The 19,462-nt window shown below is 43.3% G+C and overlaps 1 protein-coding gene across 4 annotated transcripts in view; it reads left to right on the top strand.

The window, feature by feature from the left end:
• LOC144150174 (uncharacterized) overlaps positions 1-19,462 on the top strand; it is a 181,612-nt gene that overhangs the window by 139,383 nt on the left and 22,767 nt on the right. For all 4 annotated transcript variants that reach the window (XM_077682016.1, XM_077682015.1, XM_077682018.1 and 1 more), the window contains 7 exons: positions 468-638; positions 1,781-1,957; positions 6,559-6,603; positions 9,184-9,228; positions 10,498-10,542; positions 14,198-14,248; positions 16,402-16,566. In XM_077682016.1, the coding sequence (XP_077538142.1) occupies positions 468-638; positions 1,781-1,957; positions 6,559-6,603; positions 9,184-9,228; positions 10,498-10,542; positions 14,198-14,248; positions 16,402-16,566 (699 nt within the window). The remainder of the gene's footprint in view (positions 1-467; positions 639-1,780; positions 1,958-6,558; positions 6,604-9,183; positions 9,229-10,497; positions 10,543-14,197; positions 14,249-16,401; positions 16,567-19,462) is intronic.

Here is a 19,462-nt window from a genome sequence, read left to right as displayed (position 1 = left end):
AACAGTCTTCCTGCCACGGCGTTGACTTCCCCAAATCTGCATGCATTCATTGATCAGCTTTTTCACATGTAGAAAGTTTTTGTCACTGCCATTCTTTTGTTGGTGTTTCTAAGATAGACATTGTATAATTACATTTGCCTGATATGCTATGTTTTTATCTTTCCACTCCTGCTTGGGCCTAATTCCGGCCTGCACTATTGTCTAAAAAAAATAAACCTCTCTTAAAAAAAGATGTTCTCGTCACCTGTTGTGGCTTTCGCAGGGAGCCGCTTGAAACCAAGGCAACTGATACGAGTCACTAGTAGATCATTCCATTAATAACAAAGCAGCAGATAGGAACCAAATATTCGCGATGCCTTTTTGTGTATTCAATAGGGACTAAAAACGAAATGATCTATTTATAATAAAACATGTGTTGATTAGGTACTACGCCCAAAAGTAATTGCACATTTTTCCGCTCTTCACAGCCACAGAACCGCCAAAGCGTTGCTTTGAGAAGAAAAAAACCGGCCCATGTAGAGCATCAAAACGAAGATGGTATTTCAATGGGACTGAGTGCAAGGAATTCATATGGGGAGGCTGCGAACGGAATGGAAACAATTTTAAGACCAAGTGTGCTTGCGAAAGGAAATGCTTTCGTAAGTATATGCCTGTTATGCAGTCCATCAAACGTCTACAGGCGCACATTTTTATTTGCTTTAATATAATTAGTGGCTGTGTTTTTAACGTGGCTAATATGCATGCATATACATTTACACGTAGGTAACCCATTGAGTATCTCAGCTTGAATAAATTGCGGGAGTGTCCGGTTATGCACATAGTGACTGACACAATATATATGAGGCTAGGTATTGCATGTTTTCCCCAATTGCCTGTAGAAATAATAATAAATACTCTAACGACTCAAACTCAAAGGTAAACGTTTTTTCTTTACCTGGATATAAATATGACGCTAATGACCTTTTTCTGATTTTCTTAGCCTCACCGGGGTGCTGTCACAAATGTTTCGTTCTGAAGAGAATTTGTGCGCGAAAGCTGAGTGCCTGAGTAAATAAGCCAAAGAGGAATGTAACGCAAAAATGCGGCAGTCGTCCCGTATGCAAGCTTGAAAATGACGGCCAAGAAGCTGTCTTCTGCTTACAAATTTAATAACATTAGTGAGAAGGCCAGCTACGCGGACTTATGGAAGGGTATATTGCCACTAATATGTAGTAATCCCCTCACATCGCGTATGCGCGTTTGACAAACCTGGCCTCCTAGTCGCTCTGCAACTCGTTTCACGTCGCTTCTTGTTCGTTTGGAAACGGCTTTTATTCCCTTGAGTAACTGCTAATTCTACAGCGCTGTTCGGCCTAAGTGAACTAGCGGTAGAGTAGCAAGTGTTAAAACGTCAAACACCCTTCGTTCGAGCCCCAGGGGTAGCATGTAGGTTTGCATAAATGCAGCACTTTTGGTTTATAAAAGATGTTTTCTTTGGTAAATCTTACGGATTCATTTCTAATATTTGTATGGTTTGCTATGTTTTAATTGTATGTAGCCCACCAATTGGCTTATTAGTTTGGCGACTCCTCTAGTACGACGTGAGCGGCGCATATGGAGGGCGTCTAAGCGGCCACTTTTTTCAAATGCGCATCCCGTATTATGGCGCATATAGACTTGGCGTAGTTGGTTGCAACTTTCAAGAAAGTGATTCACTTTCCGAATTTACATTGCAAATTTTGTCTAAAATAAACCCCTGAAAGTTGAGACAAATAATAATATATGGCGTTTTATTGTCTAGGTCGAAAGCTGCCTTGCGTGTGCTACCAGCCCAGAGATGTAGGTGCCTGTAGGGCGGGAATACCAAGGTGGTATTTCAGCGTACGATATAACAAGTGCAAAAAATTCCTTTGGGGAGGTTGCAAGTCCAACGGGAATAACTTTGAAACTAAGAAACAATGCAACGTGAAATGCGGTGGTAAGTTTCGTCGGGTTTCTATTTCAATTCAGTGCCTACACTTGTTATACAGCCTTACTGCCTTCGTTTTCCGGTGTCGGTATTGAGAGTTTCTTCGAAAGAGATTTGGTGTGCGCATTTGATTTTACTCTGCACGGTATCGGGTACATAGATCATATGAAATCAGACGTAGTAATGCTCCCACTTGTAGACTCTTCCCGATGTAAGTCACAAATTATGGAACAGTTTTACTGGTCACTCACACTGGTGGGAGCTTTCACGGGAGTGCAGCTATAATTCCGTTCCATAGTCGTTTCAAAAGCCCAGCTCTTGAAACATCGGGCGTGATGCAGCTACATGCCCTTGCGTTTTACATCTTGGTCCTCTGTGAACGACCGTGGGTGTCGCCTCCCAATGGTAGGTGCCGCTACGTCGTCGGAACCACAGAGTGGATACGACAGTGAAAGTAATATTTTATTTTTATTTATTTACAAAATACTGCAGGCCTTTTTGAGGCCCAAGCAGGAGTGGGGTACAGATACAATATTCTGATACACATTAACATTGCAAGCAAAAAGTAAAGAATAACTAATAAAAGCAGCGCAAGGGAAAAAAGCGAGGGTATAGTAAAGCCGAGGTTTGGCATACAAGGCATGCATGAAAAACATGAAGAACAGGAAAAAAAAGAAGACCATTTATAACGCCATACAACAAGCAACTGAAATGGGGAGAACAACAGACAGCTGAAATTTTAACATGTTAAGAAAATTTTCAATTGACCGGGGTACACCATTTGAAAAAAATATGTGGCCGGGGAGGGCATTCCAATCTATTATGGTTCTTCGAAAGAAGGAATGTTTAAACTTCTCTGTACGTGCAAAAATGGGAGTTAACCTACAGGAATGGTGATGTCGTGGGGGTCTAGTGGTTGAAGGCTGAAGGTACGTAGAGGAGTACAGCTTAGAGTCCTGATGCCAGAGATGAAAAAGAAATTTTAGCCTAGGAAGCTTTCTCCGAGATTCTAAGGAGCTAATTCCATTTGCGTTCATTAGTTCGGTAGGAGAATCAGACCTTTTATAACGATTATACGTAAAACGAACTGCAAGACTGTTAATCTGTTCAAGTTTGTTAATATCTTTCTTATAGAAGGGGTCCCAAACAATACATGCATATTCTAGTCTAGACCTAATTTACGAGTTGTAAGCCAACAGTTTAACATGCGGGGGCGAGTATTTGAGCCTGTGTCTGACGAGACCAAGTTTGCGACGAGCAGATGCGCAGACAGCATCAATATGTTTGGACCATGTTAGGTGACTAGCGAGTGTTACGCCCAGGTACTTAAAGCTTTCAGTTTGAGCAATTGCAACGTCATTAATGCGGTATGGGAATTCAGCGGGACATTTTTTGTTGGTAACGCGCATGAACACTGTTTTCTCGAGATTAAGTTTCATGTGCCACTTATCGCACCAGTCAGAAATAGCCCTGATACTACCATTTAAAACAACCTGGTCATTGTTATTTTTAATTTCCTTTTAAACTAAGCAATCGTCGGCAAATAATCTAATAGTAACGCTCTCATCAATACAGGCTGTTAGATCATTTATGTAAATTAAAAAAAAACAACGGGCCTAGGACGCTTCCTTGCGGGACTCCAGAATTAACGGGAAGGAAGTCAGAGTAGTGGCCATCTACATCGACGAACTGACGGCGCGTGTTTAAGTAGGACGATATTCATTTAACTAGGTTGGAAGGAAAGTGTAATCGGTTAAGTTTCAATATTTCATTTATTAGTTCCTTAAGGGCCCGAAGGCATTACATTACATTACATTACATTACATTACATTACATTACAAGGCATTACATTACATACATTACATATTACATTACAATATCAAACCAGAATGAGAAACCCGATCAAATGCTTTGCTGAAGTCCATAAATATTATATCTGTTTGACCAGACTTGGAAATCATGATTGCTACCGCTCACCGCAGTAATCCTTTGTTACCTTGCACAAGTAAGGTGCGTGCATTTAACGGGTGCAAACACTACGATAGACAATGAGCACCAAGGATGCTATTGTAAGACAGTATGTTTCCAGGGTAGCCGCGCACAGTAGATAAAAACCGGTCGTCATCGTTGCGTCCTTAACATATCAGCGTGCTCCGCTGCATCACCTTAAACGTTATAAACGAATAAATCGACTATTCCATGGCATCGTTTCATGCTTTACGTCTCTTAGCTTCAGGGATAGCGACAGATCTATAAACGCAAACCTTAAAACGTGTAGATACCTTAAAGACAAGTACAACAGCGTATACCATATTTAATAGATACAAGTATGTCTATGCCGTCAGTTCCCTCAGGGCTTTTGTGATTGAATTCCGGAGGTAGGTGTGGGATACAGCGAACTTAAGGCAAGCTAAAGCGTCCCTAAACGAAAGTTTGTTACCTCTCTAGTGAAAAATCTTCAATTCGCGCATTTCCAGGCGACACGTGGGGTCTGTAATTGTCATTAACATATGCGTGGAGGTGACTATAACGAACGTTTCGGCAATCTTCGCATGTTGCAGACCGTAGAGATACTACGCCCCTTAATTTAGCGGTGCTTTGAATGTTAAGCGGAAATAAACATATTACTGTTGCCCTCGCCACAGGTCAGAAGTTTTCCATATGTGTTGGAAGGTATTATTCAAAGGTTTGTTCATTGCAAGGATGCTGTGCAGTGTGTTAAAAAGAATGAAGTATCCTAAAACAAAAAATTATAATTGCAATATATGAGGTCAAATTATTTCTTTAGGTAATACAGTTACTAGTGACAAAAGATATCCATGAATAAGTAATTTTAATGGGTTTGACGGCACTCATCTAGTTGTGCACCTTATTCTTTAGTTTTGCAAAGTGTAGCAAAAGTTGAACTTGCCCTACCGTTTCTCTGAAAAGATGGAATTCAGTGCCGCCGAAAATAAGTCCCCGCACTTTGTTAAGGCAATAAGACTGTCACTGAGACATTTTCACTATGTGGCATAAATGAACTGCCTCTATGGAGATAGCGCTTACAATAACCCGTGCCTTTACGACTTTATTATCAATGAAGCCGTAAAGATCTTCAGTTGTACGTGTCGGCGTTTCAGCAGTGTGATGTTGTCTTTTGGCACACTGTACAAATGTCCTATTTCGGAAAAAGCCTGAGTATTTGAATATAATTTTCCACTGTTGTTGTTTTTGTTTTTTAAATAAATAGTGTTTTGGGCTACTCGGTGTTTTACGAAGGCAATAAAAAGATGGCTAAAAACAGTTCACAAATAGAATGACGGGCGACTCAGTGACGCTTAGTATTTAGTAATGCGCTTAGTAAAGCGCATCTGCGTCATTCTTCTTCCGACTTGTGTCCTATTTCTAGCGCACTTTTTTTACCACCGTAATTTTCCAATACTGCATAAAATGACTGTTGCATACAGATTCGTTATATATATTTTGTTCTACATTCCCGGCATTGCCTTTGCATCACACGCTTTGTCTGATTTCTCACCGCTACCACCATGGTCATCACCACCACGGTCACCACCACCACCACCACCATCATCATCATAATCATCATCAGCCTGGTTTTGTCCACTGCAGGACCAAGACCTCTGCCAAGATCTCCGGCCACGGCTATCGAGTCCTAGCTGCGTCCAACCTTGCCCCCCAAATTTCGTAGCTTATCCACTCATCGAGTCGTTGGCCGACCCCTATTGCATTTACGGTATATTGTCAGTCACTCCGATAAACGTATGGTCCACCCGTGGCCCCTAATCCTCATTACGCTACCCACCGATGCCCATTTCTTTCGCTTAATTTGAGCTAGAATATCGTCCACACCAGGCTGTTCCCTAATCAAAGGAGCTGTTTTGTTATCCTTAAGCGTTACACCTATTTTCATAGCCCGTTGGGCATATAGACGTTTGTATTGAAGTCGCTTAGTCAAATCACAAGTCTCTGCTCCGTACGTCATTACTGGAAGTTCTTATAGTGCATATTAAATTTCCTTAATAAGGCCACCCTTCTTTATTCCACCAAACATTAGCATTCTTTTTCATTGCACAAAACCAATGTTAAATCACAACTCGAGTGTACTCGGAAGCTGCGCAAAGCTCACAATATTTTCGCATATTTTTTTCTTTCATGTGGTTACATATAATGTTATTAGAAGGCGTCACACAGTACTGGAATTGTGGGAAAGCAAGCGAATTTATTTGAAGAACCGGAGAAGCAGGAATACAAAAGCAAAGTAGAAAGACTATCAGTTATTTTTTACTGACTACGTATAATTTACTAATCTATGGCGCATTCGAATAGGCTCTGGTCTGAATTGCTGCCAATTCGAAACACAGAACAACAAGATCAGGCCATGACGTTCACGCAGGTTTTGTAGTCCGATTTATTAGGACTATTTTAAATTACTAGTACCCTAATAACGTGCTCTCATAGTATCCACAGTGGCAATGGTCGCCGCAACGCGAACTTACAGTGCCAGTTGTTTCAAAAGTGACATGTGAAACTACTACATTAAAGAATTCATACTTTTGCTTTAATAAAGCTTCTACTCCATGTAGACTGATGTTTGTTTCATCCTCTAGGACTAGGACAATCAAAGGTAGAAACGGATGACACGGAAGGAAAAGGCAAGTAATTGACGCTTGCTTTTTTAAGTGAAAAAAGATAGCAGATGTTTTTTGTGGTGTCACATAGCTTGGTGCTCATGTGTTGAGTGTATTTGTGCCTCTGACCTTATGCTTAGAATAAGCCGTATCATGAATACAGTGCAATTGGTAACGAGTCGTACGCTAGGTTTCGTTTATTTTCCCATGTTTGCATTTTTAGTACACATGGAGTTCTTGCACACAGTCGCATGTAGGTTGACCAATTTGTTCTGGTGTGGTACGCTAAACTAAATGCTTTGAGGTGCCCTCCAAAAAGGACTGCTTGTGGTTTGTCGAAGAGTCCACAGAAAAGCATAAAGTAGAACAGACGGTTAGGCGCACATTGGCACAAAGCAGGACGACAGAAGCCATGCTGTTTATCAGTTTAACAGGAATATGGTCTTATCTGGTTAATCTTTTGTGACAGTACATAATCGTTAGAGAGGCAATCAAACAAAGGAAATCGCGTGATACGCGAAAATACGATGTTGAACGGGATTTTCGCTATCATATATAAAGGGAGAAGAGCTGCAACGATTACCTAAATTAAGCACTATAAGAGTATAACATAAGGTAGTTGTCCCCGTTCCCTTGAGTACAATGATCACTTCGTTGGGCACCTTCGGTGAAGTTCCCCGTTGGGTAAAGAGCTGAATAGACGGCGCAGGATTCAGTGGAGTGTTACCTCCTGTGAAAAAGAGTATTCTTCAGTGATGGATTTAAAGCGAACCTTTTTATGTCTCACTGATGGTATATGTTCTGTTGAAAAAGCACCACCGAAAAGCCAACTTTTTCTGACGATGACGATCATAGTGAGTGAAGTGAAAGAATAAAGCGGTTTTCCGGGTCGGAATCGCACCTGGGTCCCTTGGGGTATGAAGTCGACGTCAATACGATTGCGCCATTCTGACACAGTCGCAGAAGTTTGCATTTGCAGAGGGGTACTTGGACGCGGGAAATTATGCAGAAATATCATGCGCTTTTCCATCTAATGACAATGATGGTAGAACGGGAAGCTTTCTTCGTGCGAAATCGAGTGGAAAAGGGACAACGTCAATGCCGCTGCGATTAAAAAAAACATACACCATGAGAATTAAACTCAATGGTCAAGAAGTCAAAGTTTAAACCATCTGCAAGTCAAAGTATGAACTCAGACAATCAAGAAATTCATCACGGAAAGCTCAGCGTTCAATCGTCGTGGTCGTTAGACGGTGGTGTGCATGATTATTTGATCACTGCAGATTCAGTTTTTTCTTCCCTACATCTTTATTACCCATCATATTATATCCATCCTAATTCATTGCGCAGGCCACACCTATGGTGCTATAAATTACAAATTTTTCTGGCGTTCAGCATTTCACCACTTAGTCATTATTGCAGTTGTGAGCCGCAGTACGGACAAACTTTTCCGCAAAACATGACTTTAAAAAACACTGGTATTTTTTTCACCCTAATGGGTTGAGAACACTAAAAAAGCAAGCTTATTGAGTAGTAAAACAATTTGAAACGGTAGCTTATGATTTAAGAGAGATAATTACTGTTGTCTTCAACTTAAAGTTGAAGTGAGAAAGCCTGATAAAGTGGTGAGATCAGAAAATTCTTGAATAAGGCTGATTATAAGGGAACCATTAGCATACAAGACTGGTGTTCGAACCTATTGAAAGGTTGAATATGGAGACAATAAAAATAAAAAGAAGTTTTCTGCTCAAAGGTCTTCCAATGTTAGGAGCAATAATTCCACCTTTATTTTCCAAATACTTCCTGAACATGTCAGCAGACGTTGTTTCAGTGTTCATTCAGGCATTTTTGGTCAAAGAGGCTGAAAATGTGTCGTTTCCATTGTAGCCGCGTCGTGTAGTGAGCTGTCAGCGGGCTAGAGCTCTAATATTGGTAAAAATATGCGGGGGAGATTAGAAGAGGGTACGTAAATGGCAACATTTTTGCAAGATTATTGCTCATGTTCTATAAACCACACTTCTCACTGCTCCGAAATATAGGAATTCAAATGAACGTTTCTAGGACCTGAAAAGTTAGGCTGAATATATTCGAAGCAAAAAAGTATTGCAGTTCGTATCTACTGATACTTTATATTGTTTTACTGAAATTGGTATGAAAATTATGTTGGTAAGGTTACTTTAAAACGTGCTTATTTTTTTACACATGCTTATGCCGGTTATGTAAAACACATTTGGGGAACATACGTACTGATTACGATAGTGCCCCATTTTCTGACGAGAAACAGACCTACATGGCATGCCACAAACCTAAAGTATTAATGTAGTCACCAATATGAATTTCCCTCAGTAAGGAAAAAGAAGATGTTAAAGATTGACGTTTGACTCAGCTATATGGTCTGGATTGCCTCTTTACGTTTAAATCTGCTTACACCCAATACACAATTGATTTATATCGACATACATGAACGCAACGGCTACCGCGTGACCAACCTGAGGTGACAGTCTGTTATCGAGAGAAAAAGCAAAACGGTCTATCTCTGGCCTTTATACTTTCGCTTTACCAAGGTTCCGTTCCCATCTGCTAATATTTATCTCTGGCTTATAGGACCTACACAAGAGAAGGCGGAAACGGGGAATTTGGGAGAAAAAGGCAAGTACTATGTTTATTTGCAGTGGGTACATTCAGTCACAATTTGTTGATGCGTTACTTCCTTCCGTGGTTATTAGCCGGACTTTTTTTTTCGCACTGAATCTTTGTTTAGTTGGTGCTGTGCTGCATACCTAGCGCAATAACTAACCATTTGTATATCAACAGCAAAACTGGTTAAGAATAAGCTCGGCCCGTAGGCGTTAGCAAAAAAGCTGCCAAGGAAAATAAAGCCCCCAGTGCGAGGCGCCCGGCACGACCTTCACGCCGTGGCTTTAGCAAAATATTGGCTAGCGATTATGATACTCCCTAATGTGAAGTTAGGGTGCAGGCGTTTAGCTGTTTTGACTGTCAAAATATGTTTAGGTAAAGAGTTTCAGACAGACATATTTGTATGGTTATCGAAAGCTTATTCGCACCGGCTGGCCAAGCACAAGCACCGGTTTCCTCGCTGATTGTTCAGCCCTCACTCTCGGTTGTGGCGTCGGCGGTGCTCAGTCTCCGCTCGGGCAGCTCGTTTAGCTGAAGCGGCTGACGAAGCGCACGACCCGTTGTCCCATTTGCAGTTGAGCGCTCAATCCTCAGTGCTGCAGTGCGCGGAGGCAGCCTTCACTCGTGGATTCGCTCGACGGCAGCGTTGATGAGCCTCTGCGTCGGCGGCGCGAAGTGTGTCTCAGGAAGGGACCGCGACCCGCGCATTAAAACGAAAGCATATAATCGTCACGCGATGCCTCCCTCACGTCTTCGCCAAGCTTCACGCAGACGAGCGTGTGGTGAGGGCAGAGCATACTGCCGCAGCCTTCCGGAGGGCGCTCGCGCCGCCATGGCGAAATGCCCTCCCTTAACAATTTCGCGACACTCCCCTCCTTTCCTTTCTTTCACTCGTCGTTCTTCCCATCGTTCGCTTGGATATACGACGACGGTGACGTCGCGAAACTCCTGATGCGGCCGCCAAAGGCTGCGCCTAAAAAACTAATTGCTGCGATGTAGCTCAGCTAACACGGGGCATGGAACGCGAAAGCTCTGTTTAGCTTGGTTAGGCGGTGGTTTCCCTTGGTGAATCTTTCATTTACATGTAATTACTAAACTTAGTACTGTGGGAAAACAGCGCATTTAAGGGGCCGAAAATTTCGTCGCAGTTGTGCTTTAAACTTGAAGTCAGGGTCTTTTCATAGGTGACGTTATACGTGCTACTCTGCCACTTGAAGGCCTTGATACTTTTGCTGTGATGGTGTTGTTTGCTTTATACTAGCAACTTCTTCGATCCTACAGAACCAACACCGGAGAAAGGAAGCACCGGCAATCTGGCAGGAAAAGGCAAGTGTGCGGATCTGTATTTCTATTCGGTAAAGCCGCGGATCATTTTTGTGCTGCACTCATTGCGCACTTGTTGAATTTTCGTACGAGCTTTGTTTTTTTGCCAGTTCCCTTTCTGTACGTTGGAGTTCGGTTGTAAATTCACTGCAGCTGCTGAAGAATCGATGTTGATTCGACTTTTATTTCCATTTTTTGGGGATTTTGGTACAAGTTGCTTTGTTTCGGGCAGTTCCAGCTGAGTGCTTTAGTATGTGGGAGAATAGTGGGCCGAAGTTTCCTCGGGGTTGAGTTTCCTTTGAAAAATTATTTTTCGGTATCGCAAGGCTGCCAAAGCAGAGCCGAAGGTCTAACACGCGGGGGCATAACTGAGCATAAAAACACGTAGAAAATTATCGCGTTTAATGCATAGACACAAAAATAGCATGGATGCTAAGAGAGAACAACAAGAAGATTAGTTGTAATCACAATCCGAAGCGGGCGCTTAGACAAACTTCTGCTGCCTTCCGGTTCCTAAACAGTCAAAGAGGAGAAGAGATTCAGAAGAATAATAGACACAATGTGAGAGTCATATAACGTAGTTAGTAAAGCGTTCCGCCACTACCTGCATCCTTGAGGGCGGTACGCGACTCGTTTAAACGAGTTCAGTGGGCTTCACGAAGGGTGCTTGCCTAATTTGGTAGTGGAAACTTCAGAATATTTTACACGCCTCTGGAACTTCCCCTGGACTGGCCCACAGAGGTTACGGAAATGAATGGTTGACGATAGTTCCAAAGTGTCACCAAAGAAGATCTGAAAAATATGGGTACTGCTAGACCACCAGACGCATCAGTCAAGTCGTTAGGATAATGCAATCTCAAGGCCTGCCTAGTTCAGGCGACAGATTGATATGCGAATTGCACTAAGGTAAAATATAAATACTCGAAAATGTGGGAACAAAGAACAAACCTTTGGACTAGGTGGTCAGAATAGCCGATTCGATGGGTGGTTGTGTTTGCGCAGAAAAGAAATTCATTATCATGTGCGCCGTCCTGCACAAAAGGAAGAGTAGCAAATGAATACATATGGTCAAACCCGAAGGGTACAAAGTCTATTTAAATCAAAGCTGAGGTGATACACTGATGTGTGCGCACAAAAATGCTTATTTAGAGATTCTTCCACAGTGGTAGGAACAAGAAGTTCAAGAAATTCGTTTTACTAGTTTGAAAGCACTTTAACATGCCCGACACCATTTCCCTTCAAACGAGAATATTTAAGAACTTACTAGCGCATGCACCAAAGTACTAAAATACGAGGGCTGGACGGATTAGCAAAAGAAATCACAGGAAGAAGAAAATTACTTCAAAACGCATTTACAATAAAGACCTGAGACGACTAATTTAGCACCATCGTCGAAGAAGGACACACTTGGCGATATAGAGCAGTCGGAAACATTCACAGATATTTTATTGGGATTGTGCCGGATGGCGCTGTTCTGATCAGTAATTCGGAGCAGGGCGTTGCTTGTTTGAAGTAGCCGGTACAAACAAGGCGAAGCTATGTTTGTAGATGTGCTCACCTGTTTTCCAATGTACAATTGGGTTTGGTGGCCCGGTTAAACAACGTGAAGTAGGGATATAATCTCGAGGGTGTCGAATCAGCAGTTGAAAAGTTCGGCGGCGCCGATTTATGAGCGAGAGCATAACTACCATGGCTGATTTCTTCGGGCTCTCCACTACGTTTGTTCACTCGGGTGCGACGGTGTTTGAAAACAGGTGTACGCAAAGAAAAACTTTGTGCAATAAAACTGTGATTTAGGCGAGCCGTTTAGCGTTCATGGTTAAGGATCAGCGCGGAAAAAACGCGTCAAAACTTCTCGTTTTTGCTTGTGCCGTATTTTTTCTGCGGTGATTTTAAGTATGCATTTGGCAAGCAAAGTTGCGCTGTTGCGTCACGAATGTCGTTGCAGGGAAAACGGTTCTTTGCAAAAGGCACCACAGTACATTGGCGTTATTGGGGGTTTAAAATCTATAAATAATTTTTAGTTTCCATTGGATCCATGGCTGTGCGCAGGACGAAACGCTGAAAATGCGTCTGCAGTTTCAAACATTTCATATTGTTGCAGCATTTTAATGGTTCTTTTTGACAATTCTGGCATTTTTAGTAATGGTTGCAAAAGCTGTACTATACAGAAGACACGCAGACAAAAGATGGCTTTGATTGGCTTGTTGGCTTGTTTTTGGCTTGTTTTGGCTTGTTTTTTGGCTTGTTTTTTCTAGTTTATATTAATGATCTACCAGACTGCGTTATATCTAACATAAGGTTATTTGCGGATGACTGCGTATTATACCGTAAAATTCAATCTAACCATGACCACGATATTCTACAATCTGACCTTAATGCTATAAACACATGGTGCTCAACCTGGCTAATGCCTCTAAACCTTTCTAAAACAAAACTAGTGTCCTTTACTAATCACGCCTCCCAAAATTCAGCATCCTACATATTAAACGACAGCCTCGTGGACAGAACTTCCACCTATAAATACCTTGGTGTACATCTAACCAGTAACTTGACATGGAATAATCACATTAACCATATCCTCGCGTCTGCTAACCGTTCGCTTGGTTTCCTTAAACGTAACCTCAGACATGCACCCGCGCGTTTACGAAAGTTAGCATATATTACACTAATACGCCCTAAACTAGAGTACGCGGCAGCCATTTGGGACCCTCATCAGGCATATCTAATAAATGACTTAGAAGCTTTACAAAACCGTGCTGTCCGCTTCATCTTTTCTGATTACTCACCCTATACCAGCGTAACCGAATTAAAAAAATCGTGCTGAACTTGAAACCTTATCGCATCGTCGCAACATATCTCGCTTAACATTATTTCATAAACTGTACTACCATGCATGCCTTCATAACGAATTTATGTGTGAACCAGCCGCCATTTTTCCGCGTCGAGATCATTCATACAAAATCAAACGCATCACATGTAATACCGTTGCTTTTGCCGAATCATTTGTTCCTCGTACCACAATAGACTGGAATAATCTACCATCAAACATTTTTATTGAACCGAATACCACGAAATTTACTAATGCTCTGAGCAAAAATATCAATGTATAATATGTATCATTTAACTGCCTCATTTCATTCAGTTCTTGCGTTGTCAGATGATATGTTGTAATATACCATGTGGTTATAATCGGTGTAGTTTGTTCTAGTTACTGTACCAATAGCTGTTCTTATTGTTCTACCGAATTTTTGTATTTGTTTTCACTCTAGCAATGTTAATTATTTTTACCATTTTTTAGTTCTTGTGTTTATTTTGTTCTTGTTCTAGTTTATGTGACACCTTTGTAACCCCCCCTACCCTATGTATGCCCTCCCCAGAGGGCCTTTAGGGTTTTTTTGAAATAAAATAAAAATAAGAAAAAGATGGCTTTCGTTGGGCAGGGTGAAAAACATGAAACGGGATGTTCAATTCTCGTTTTGGGCAAAGCAAGTTAAACTCATATAAAACGGGCTTGGCAGTGCTAACGCTGAATCGCAACGACAAACATATGAGATAGCCCGACCAAGTTGTTTTATCCTTTTAACGCTGACGAATGTACCCTTTTGGTTTCTTCAAGCTCTTGAGTGACAGCCAAATTTTTCTTCGAATACTCTAGGAGAGGAAGAAAAGAAGCCTGGCGGCGGGAAAGTTGAAGAAAAATATAAAGGTAAGAATTCTTGTCTGTCTTGTTGGTGAAATGAGTGAATTTTTTTTCGTGTATGCGTTGTTTAAAAATTTGTAAATATCTTGTAAATTTCGATAATGAAGAAGCGGCGGTCCCGGGTTCGAATCCTGGAGGAGGACGAACGTTTCTTCAACTGCGAAGTTTCTGAGGAAGCTGTCTAGCTTTCGTTTGTAACCGTACGGCTGCATTCAGGTGGATGTCAAAGTTTCCTTTGCAGAAACTTACTCCACCTTGGGGATTTCCCCTAAATCTGGTCGATTGTACCGGGATTACTTTATTCGGCCGAGTTTTCGAAGCACACAACAGTGGCATTCATAGCGGCACTATACATGCAAATTGAAATAGCACGATAGCAAGACTTAGTGCCCGAGAAGTTCTATAAATCAAAGAAATGTGGTATAATCTAGCTCCGATAATATAGGCAGCATAAGGAAATATGCATTCAATTAGTTTGGCGCTGGCTTTAATAGAAAACAGCTCCTATATCCAGACAGAGAACAAGCGACCCCGTACTCATTAGGAGAGTGGGAAATGCAATGACAAAACAAACCTTAGCCTAAAGGATTGTACTACGAAGTAGGCGTAGGTTTCTGTATGCAAAGCAATTGTGCTGTGTGGTGTCTACGACAACAAGATCAACGTTACTTCAAGCGGGCACTTATTTTACTTTATTCATTAAATGAATACTTATCGAAGCTACTCAGACCAACATACAGTCGTTAACTAATCTAACAAAGCGCGGCAGCTCATTAAAGAAACAAACGAGCTGAGAGCGGTGAAAGGTATACACTATATAACCAAGGGTAACCACCTGTGGCTCGCGGTTTTAAGTATTGGTTATTCGTTTCACACAACATGAAGCTTCGGTGTATTTAAGAAAAACACAAAAACTATAACTCTAAGCCTCCAACGCCTTCTCTGACAGTAAATCGGATTTCTTGAACTCAATTCACAGTCAAAGAGCAACAAAATCTCTCCGACAAGAGCAGGATTCTTTTCTAAGCGAAAGGGTTTCTAAAAAAAGTGTCGTGGGTTGTCGCTGGTAAACGAATAAATATTACGTATTGTTCACGCGGTATAGTTGAACCTTGAAGAAACCCTAAAAATTTGAACTTCGTGTTTTGAGGAACTCGGTTTGTAAAACTTCCTGACCTCTGTTTTCTCCCTACAGACGTACTTTTTCACCAGGAGGATGACAAATGTAGAACACCTTTCACTCTACTGCATGTAGAGCGAAATGGGAAACACCAAAGAAAGTGTAATCACTGCGGCAGTATTATGTTAGTATTCAAGTTGCCCAAAAAGGTGCTAGAGGCACTATAGAAATTCGGAATTTATTTAGTAGTGTAATAACGTAGAATGGGAAATATTATGCTCGCCCAATTTTTCTACTACTGTTGATAATAATTCCGAAAAAACAGTATTTTCACACGCGTACAAAATTAAATAAGTTTGACTGCATGTCCCCAGCTAAACGCTAAGACGTGGATCGGCAGTTGTTTTGTGATTTTTGGCAAATTCAACCTGCATTAGCCATTACCTGTCAGAAGAAAATGAATGACCGGTTCGAGTGCTGCACCAAATAAGCGGTCACGATTACACGTCGGTGGTAGCATGATGCTGTTGTCGGTTTACAGAGAAGTTCAAGTTGACTACATAGAAGTACAGTCATCAAAAGTGTTAACAACAACAATAAACGAGGTGCCAGCGTACGCCCAAAGCGGCAGTTTTCCAGACCGCCCTAGGTAGTCAGCGAGGCTGCGCGCATGCGCTGAAGCTGCCGAGTGCAGAACGTCAGCATAGGGAGCACCGATTATCACCTGCCGAAGATGTGCCGGTAGCTATAGTAACCGGCCGCTCCGTGCGTAGGCTGGCCCCCGCTTCTTTGTTATTGTTAACACTATTGACGACTGTACACCGTGGCTGATGCAAAACATGAACCATTAAGGGCGTCAATCTTAGTCGAACCGCGAAGGTCTGGCGGGGCACGCGGCCATTTATTGCTCAAACATTGCTATCTTTCTAGACACGTTGCGGATGCCTTTATCCCAGAATAAATCTGAAGCAACAACAAAATATAGACTGCGCTCAATTAGGGAAAACTAATTACAAGTATCTTTGGCTTTATACTCCAGCACCGCCGGTGAAGTGCTTCGCACCGTTGAAGCCTGGTCCATGTAAAGCGTCTATAGATAGATACTGGTTTGATGGACAGAACTGCCGGAGATTTCTGTGGGGAGGATGCGCATCTAACGGCAATAACTTCAAGACCAAACTACTGTGTGAAAAGACATGCGTTCGTAAGTACACGCTTTTTGTTTCTTTGAAGCTGACCCGTATCAGTTAGTAAAAACACTGGAGCTAACTGGAGAGGAATCTTTTCACCTCTTTCGCTTGCAACTTTGTAGGGTAAATAAACTAAAAAAAAACATTCCAACACGCAGCTGCATAACTACACGAACCCGCAATAAAACAGGAATGTACCTGCCAGGCACATTCGCAATTTTCTGCGCAATATTCTGGGCTGTACCAAAGGTATTAAGGCTCGTAGGACGTCTCAAGGCGGCTGGAGACTGCCGTAGTCCTATAATGTCCCTCACTTTAAATTGTGCATAAGGAATGAGACACCACATTGCCTTCACACAGAACTTGTGCCTCAAGACTTAGCTGAATCAGAAGGGAAAGTTTAAATGTTTTGCTTTGTAGTACTTGCAATCTTCATTTTTGGCTGATTTCACTCGTATTTTGGTGCGCTCATTTGGAGACATGATTGTTTTAAAAACGTTTTAAAAGCCCCCTCGTCTAATACAAAACCGGACTATACGTTGAATAAACATGTAATAAAGACGGAAATTTGGTTAACCGTAACGACAAATGTGCTTTTCTACTCTCCCCTCAGCCTTCTGAAAAATACCACTACTGTACACACGGTTTACACAGCGGGGGCAAGGGTGCAGTTATTGCCGACGACTTCACTCGGCATTGGTGGCTTTTTCTCGTCTTGTCCAACAATGCCAAAATGGCTTTAACGGCGAATTGTGACCTTATTTTGGGGTGTCGCTGTGAATGGGTACTTATCGCACGCGTAGATGTTCTGTGGCAACCTTCAGAGGCTACTTAGGCCTGAAAAACGGCCCATAAAGCTTAGTAAAGCGCTGTTATGACTGGCGCCAAGAGTCTGATAGCTGTTTGTCGGTATCTTCATCTATTGGCACGTGCGGCCCCAAGATGGACGTCACAACCCCCCTCCCCAGGGGCGCAATTCTTCAAAAAGGGGGCGTCGTTTCGAAACGACGGGGTAGCGCCATTCAAATGCAGGTGTTTTGGGGCTAGGGCGCCGCTTTGAGCTGCTTCTAGACGTGAGAATCCCTGCAGGAAAGCACTGTGGCAAGGGCGCGAAGCCACAAGCGAAGCGACGGGGAGCGGTGGTGTCCCTTTGCGCCCTTGCTACTGTTCTTTCCTGCAGGGATTCTCACGTCCCGAAACAGCTCTAAACGGCGCCCCAACCGCAAAACACACGTATTTGCATGGCGCTACCCCGTCATTTCGAAACTACGCCCCCTTTTTAGAGAAATGGCCCCTGAAGCCTGACATGGCAATTTTAACCTAAAATGGGTTAGACAGGGACAAGGCAAGACCGCTTCCTGTTGGCATTGCCCTCATCTTCACATTTAGCCAAATAACACCTTCACTGATGTTTTTTGCACCGATCCAAAAAACGCCCCGCCTCCTGCTCCCCCCTTCGCTTCCTTATTTTCCTTCCGGCCCTTGCCGTGTCGGGTTCATGCAACTCGGACCTCCACTTCAAAAGGTTGCCGAGCCCCGATATAAATGAAACGGCCTTGAGCCGCTGGTTGCCACACTTTTATCTCATGAGCATGAACGGATTCGTTCGCAACGCATTGTTAAAAGAGTTGTAAATAATAACGAAGCTACAGCGTCAGACGCAAGGCAACTCCCCTACGGCCCAACTCTGGCTGCGCGAATGTGCGGAATACAGGCCTGCAGTGTGAAGAAACACATGCAATGAGAACTGCTGCAAATGTTTCTGCGCTCGTCACGATAGGCCTCCTGCGCTGGAGTTTTGGCGACATGCAGCGCCCCTAGCGGCCGACGCCTCTGGGTAGTACAAAAGCAGACGACCCTCGCCACCTTCCATGTGTTTTCAATTACAAGCCAGAGTGAAAGTTGGTTGTGGCGGTTTGTGGCGTGTTTAAATGACTGCATACTGTATGAAATAGCCCTTAAAGTAGTTGCAGAGGCTAAACAAAATAATATCCGCTAAAAGAAGCCGATTTGTCGGCTTTCTCTTGAGCGAGCTGTCGCGGTGGTCGCGGCGTGGGACAGTCAGTCCGATGCTACTCTTTCTAGTTTCGGTTCTATTATTGCGCGCCAAACGCCAGTGGCGCTGGGGAAACAAAATGCTCTCTTTCTCTCCCGTTTTTCTCTTCGCTCGTTCACGGAGCGCTTTCCCTCACCCCCGCGTCGCGCCGTCAGCCCCGTCGCCCCGTCTTGCTGCGCATGCGCGAGAACGGTTTCCCTGCGCGACGGCGAGGCCGACGCGCGTTTCATGTAGTGGGCTGTTTCTCGTATGTGCTCCCTCGGACATTACGGTGCTACAAAAGGGACGCCAAGAACACCAGGATGAATCGTAACGCGAAGACTCCGAGTGCTGTTAGCAAAAGGTGAGAACGTCGTTCGTATGCCGTACGTGAAGCTGAGCTGAAGGATAGGACTTGTGTTGTGCGTGTGCTGTGCTTGAAGACAGACAGACAGACAACCTTGTCTGTGTTGTATTGGTCATCGGTGTTTCTCGCCGCACGTAGCGTTTGCGCACGTAACGCGAATAAAGTGTTCAAGTGATATTGGAGCTGGCGTCGTTACTGCTCAAGCGGCGTGGCTTCGTGCCGGCGGAGTGAGGCCGGCGAGGCTTGCCCGTTGGGGGCTGCGGGGTGGCGGCGGCGGTTGCCGGGCGGGAATGGGGGGGACAGGGGGTGGGGGGAGGGAATCCAACCCAACGTTTTTAGAACAATTCAGTTTCACAGCTCCGCTCCCGAGGCGGCCGTGGTGGCGGTCACGCGAACTAGTGGCGCTGCAGTCACGCTTTTCTTCACCTGCTCCTGCATGGGCGCACGGACAGGCGCGCGCTTTGGCGGGCGCGCATCGTTCGAAGCGATTTCGTTCCCCACTCGTGCG

This window comes from Haemaphysalis longicornis, unplaced genomic scaffold (genome assembly GCF_048455015.1).
Source record: "Haemaphysalis longicornis isolate Haplotype H1 unplaced genomic scaffold, Haemaphysalis longicornis Haplotype H1 scaffold_8, whole genome shotgun sequence".
NCBI lineage: Eukaryota > Metazoa > Arthropoda > Arachnida > Ixodida > Ixodidae > Haemaphysalis > Haemaphysalis longicornis.
The sequence above is the reverse complement of the archived record's forward strand: the minus strand, read 5'-3'. Positions and strand labels throughout refer to the sequence as shown.